The sequence below is a fragment of the Chaetura pelagica genome, unplaced genomic scaffold (genome assembly GCF_000747805.2).
Source record: "Chaetura pelagica isolate M959 unplaced genomic scaffold, ChaPel_1.0 scaffold490, whole genome shotgun sequence".
NCBI lineage: Eukaryota > Metazoa > Chordata > Aves > Apodiformes > Apodidae > Chaetura > Chaetura pelagica.
Window position 1 is genome coordinate 87,128 of NW_009951936.1, and position 4,984 is coordinate 92,111.

The 4,984-nt window shown below is 48.1% G+C and overlaps 1 protein-coding gene across 1 annotated transcript in view; it reads right to left on the reverse strand.

Annotated features, from left to right (window-relative positions):
- Positions 1-4,984, reverse strand: part of FSTL1 (follistatin-like 1) — a gene marked incomplete at its 5' end in the record, with an annotated part of 11,821 nt that continues 6,837 nt past the window's right edge. Inside the window, 5 exons of the mRNA XM_009996408.1 lie at positions 1-777; positions 1,040-1,137; positions 2,687-2,797; positions 4,014-4,126; positions 4,861-4,979. Coding sequence (XP_009994710.1) covers positions 733-777; positions 1,040-1,137; positions 2,687-2,797; positions 4,014-4,126; positions 4,861-4,979 — 486 coding nt within the window. The remainder of the gene's footprint in view (positions 778-1,039; positions 1,138-2,686; positions 2,798-4,013; positions 4,127-4,860; positions 4,980-4,984) is intronic.

The window sequence follows — 4,984 nt, forward strand, 5'->3', positions numbered from 1 at the left end:
GGGGAGTCAGCTTGTGAATGTGATAAGAAAAAAATATGATAGCACCTCTAAGGAGGGGGTAGGGAGAGTAAGAGTGAGATGAGGTCAAAAGGAACCATGTTGTGTTGGAGCCCACAATGTACTGGAGGAGCTGCTGGGGACAGTCTGGTGGAAAGCAAGGAGGAATGTGCTGGACTCGTGCCAGCAGCATGGCACCATGACTTCCAGGTGCCACAAGACGCTGCCCAGCTGAGAAGAGCCCGAGCAGAAGGGGAGGGTAAGCAGGGCAAGGCGGTCGGCTAAGGACGCCCTGCAGCACACGTGCTCAGCCACTAAACTGCCCGGCCTCTGCTGCCGCAGCCAAGGCCGGTGCTGACAACTGTGTTGACTGAACACCCCTTCTTCTATCCAGCACTGACCTCCATCCTTTCCCCAGATCCAGAGGAACAACAAATCCCTGTTAGCTCTTGGAGAGAGCAGCTCTGTGCTCTGGGAAAGGGTCCCGGAGGCTGCTGTAAGTCCCTCCCAGCCTTCCAAGGCCCCAGCAATGAAGCTCCCTGAACAGGTGGGCTCTGCTCCCCTTTCCTGGCCCCATTCTCTGTGTATTACAAAACAAATAACCCATTGCTATACAATGTAAATATCTGTGACTGGGCAACTGTAGTAGACAACTTGTGCATACTGAGATCAGCATGGGAGGACAGGGTGGCAGGTTGGGCCTGTCCTCTTGGGCTCCTCCGATGTGGAGGCCCCTCACATTTCCTTGGTGCTCATTCTCTTGGTCTTCTCAGCTGTCTCCTAGAAAAAGAGAGCACAGAAGTGAAGCTCTGCACTAACACAGGAGCTGGCAGTGCCCTGAAGCCTTTGGTCCACCCACAAGCAGTGCCAGCACTGGCTTATACCTTAAAGCCCCACACCTGTGTTTGTCCCCATAGGCAACAGGGATCCCCCTTTACTCTGCTCCCCCTTCTACCAGAAGTCACCAACTGATAGAACCAGAGGGATCCCCTCCAGCAAGGAGAGACTTGGTGCATGCAGACCTTCCCAGCCACATGCTAACCTGATGCTTCTGCAGTTCCTGAACGTATCTAGCCAGCTCCTCCTCAGTCAAGTCTTGATCAGGTCGCTGTCTCTGAGCAGGCACCTTCTCATTCTTCCCTGCAAACAGAAATGGAGTTCAGTGTCACTGCAAATGGGGGATGCAAATTTCAGAGGCTGAACCACAGAGAACAAAAAGAGTTAGGTCAGCCACAGCATACCTCAAACTTAGGAAAGCTTTGCTGGAGGAAGGTATGGACTGGCTTCTTAGAAAAAAAGGAATCTTGTGGCTGCCTGGAGGAAGGTATGGACTGGCTTCTTAGAAAAAAAAGTGGATTTTGTGGCTGCCTGGTACTTCAGAACCTGGATATCCAGTCTGTCCCTGTCTCTCCCTCCCATGTGATAAATAATAAAACCATAAGGAACAGGCTGCATATGATTTAAAAGAAGCATCTTTCGTTATCCCTCTGACAATAGCCTCTAGGTCCTCTGATATGGGCAAAAAGTCAATAAATTATTGTGCCATTGTATGCTCCAGCCATGGATGCAGGGAACTAAGCAGACAGAAAGACCACATGTTGCATAGCAACTTTGAAGGTTGTTTCTGGGGAGGCAGCAAAAAGAGTCTCATATTTGGTTGCTTAGCCTCTGAGACCTACCCACACCCCCTCTGATAGCTCTATTTGTATTCTGTTACCTGTTCTGAGGTGAGACCCTGCTGCCACAACCAAATCTGGGCTGAGGTGATCCTGAAGCCTCTGCCACAGAAGGCCAGATAAACATGGAAGAAACTGTACATACGTGTTGCTGTTCCACTCACTCCTTCATCTGCCCAAGCTATTGGCTACAGGTCTGAACTAACGAACTGCTGACAGCTCCAGCACAGCCCTGAAAACTAAACTCAGAGAAAGGCCTGGTTTCTAGGGAAGAAAGCCAGAAAAACGCAGGTCTTTCTACTGACCCTGCATATGTGAGAAGGCAAACCAGTGAGGTTTTTTTCACAACCCTACCACGACTTCTCCCAATTGTAACATGGCTGTGAAGGTTTAACAAGGACCTTCCAGGGGCAGAACCGGCAGACCAACAACCCTGCCTTACTATGAACACCACCTCCCTTCATCTCCACCATTACTTTCTCTTATGTCTACAGGTTGTATGGCAAGAAGCTGAAGTACTTTCTTGACATTTCCAGACAAAGTTCCCCATGTCCTCTATGTGACAAAGTGAGAGCCTAGCTCCTGCTTTACAGATACCATAAACACAGATACAGTGAGGATACTGCCACACAGGCAGGAAACCTGACTTGCTCACGCCCACGCAGATGGTTGCAGACAGTGACCTATTTGGTCTGTTCATGCCCCAAGCCAGCTGGATATCGAGTAGCTCTCGTCTGGAAGGTTTACTGCTGAATTTTCATGACACCAAATCCGAAGTACAAACCCCAGCATCATTGCCCCCAACCCAGTTACACACTTGCTGACCTCTAAAATAACACCAGCTTGGGTTTGGTCAATGTAGAGCACAGGAGGGTGAAGCCACCCAGATAAAGAAGCTGAGACAGAGCTGTGGAGAGAAGAATAGCTGGTGCCCTCGGAAAGACAGAAAGCACACCCTCCCTCCCCCTTTTGTAGAAAACCAAATACAATAACCCTTTGGAGAGCATACAGACCCTCGCATGTCATTGCAGTGCACACCCAGTTCCCACAGGCACAGACGCAGCGGTTGCACTCCACCTGGGTCTCTGCTCCATCCTCATAGGTTTCATCTTCCAGGGCACACTCTAGAGAGGCAGAAAATGAGGGCAGTGGTTGTGAGATAGCAAGCAGGCTAAAGCCAGCATACTTTGGAGATGCACTGAGGGAGAAGAGGTGCACAGTTTTACAGCAGGCCTTCCTTCCCCATACCACTAAAACTCTCCTAATGACTAAAACATTCACGCTGAATTCCACTTGTGAAATCAGCCAAAAAATAATTCTGAGCAAGTCAAACACCTCATTTTGCTTCCTCAAAATATCACATTTCTCAATTCCAAATGAAATCTCAATGTTAGGTTTGTTTGAATTTCCTAATTGGTTATAAATAGAATAGGACCCTCAAAGTGAAAGTTTTGGTTACACTGAAACAACTCCTGTTCCAGGTGGGGAGAAGTTGGAGAAATGATTTGTGCATTTGCTGCTGACCTGAGAAAGAAAAACAACAAAAATAAAAATAAAAGGGGAAAAACAAAAATAAAAAAGGTTTGTCATTTCAGCTCACATTTCCTCACAACTCTATTATATGTTTGAGTTGAAGCCTCCAAAGAACTCAAGGGCCTGTATGGTGTTAAGTGAAAACCAGCCCATCATGTTTGCTGGGGAAGGTGCAGCTTTCCTGGCTTCCCACTGAAATAGGCAACAGAGAGCTCAACTTAATATTCCCTAAGAAGCATAGCCTGTGTCTGCTCCTCAGTGCCACCACAGTGGGATGCAAATCTGGCACCTTTGGACCAGCACCCCCTGAGGAGACAATTAGACAAATGGCTAGGCACGCCTGGTCAACAGAAAACTAAGCTGCTTCCACGTGAACTGTAGCACTAAGCAGGATTTGGAAGGATAGCGAACTTTGAGATGTTCATCAGGGGGCTCTCTGTGTGAAAGGCAGAGCATAGCAGGACTTTGGTCAGTTATTCAGATGCGAACTCCTCACATGATTTATCTCCACACACACGCCTAAATACATGCCTTGACCTTCCAAGCATACCATATCCATTTGACCTATGCCCTTGCTTCTAAAATTCAAACTTTTTTCTGTAAGCTGTGAGAGCTCTGGGACAGAAAAAGTGGTACTTCTGACAATGCAGGGACAAGGATTGCTGTCGGATAGGAGGCTGGCATATATCCACATTATTTCTGGGAGTGGAGTTACAGCACTCAATGTCTGGCTCAAAAGCTCATCTGTCTTCTTTCCTCCCTTCCCAGAACTCCTCTGGTTTCCCAATATAAGTAATGAGTTCCTACTTTTCTCTGGTGGGTTGAAGGATGGGCTGAGGCACTTGAGAAACTCATTGAAGCTGAGCTTCCAGTCAGCATTTTCATCTGAGAGCTCGATGAGGGCATCTACGCAGAGTCCCCTGAAAGGAAACAGAGAGGCACGTTCTGCACAGGGCTGTACCAGGCAGGTCCCTGCTTCAGAGTACAGATGAGTAAACCTAGTAACAGCTAAGAAGGCCTGGCAGAAGTGGCTTCTCTAAGGAAACCTCACTACATATAGACAAGAAAAACAGACACAAAAGACTCCCTTGGCTGGTGAAGGTCTGGGAAGTGAGAAGATACTCAGAACAGCAGCAGTCGGACCCTGTTGACGTCTACACGCAGTCACACAAGTACAGATGTGAGCACGGCCTGACCATAAGCAGCCTGTTCTCCTCATTGTCTCAGGCACAGTGGCACAGCCACAGAAAAATGGAAACCTCTCAGACTGCATTTTCATGAGATGCTTGCACCAGCTCTAACTGCAGGATGCCTTCTTCCTTGCACTGGAAGGCCTTACCAGGCAAAAGGTCAGTGAAGTTAACTTCTTCGGAAATATAAAAGACAATAAATTTTCTGACACCTGACTCACCTTCTGGCTGCATATCTACTAGATTTAAGGCAAAAGAGGGTTAGGATCCATGCCTTACCTGAAGGGTAGGAGTGGGACTGCTCCTTTTGGTGGGGTTCATACCTAATTAAGTGAGAAGCCACTTCATACAGTTATCTTTGTTATTGCAAGCCCTAAATGGTATTTTCTGCAAGTGGATTTTCATGCCTCTTCTGCCACACCTGGGCCCTTGACCCTCCTTCTGGCAGCCTGTCCACTGCCTACCTGAGCAGCTTGTTGGTCTCCTGGTCCATGTAGGTGGTGATGTTGACAGCAGTCTCATTCTGCTCCACAAACTTCAGGAATTCAGTGGAGTCCAAGCGAGAATCGCCATCGTCAAAGCTCTGTA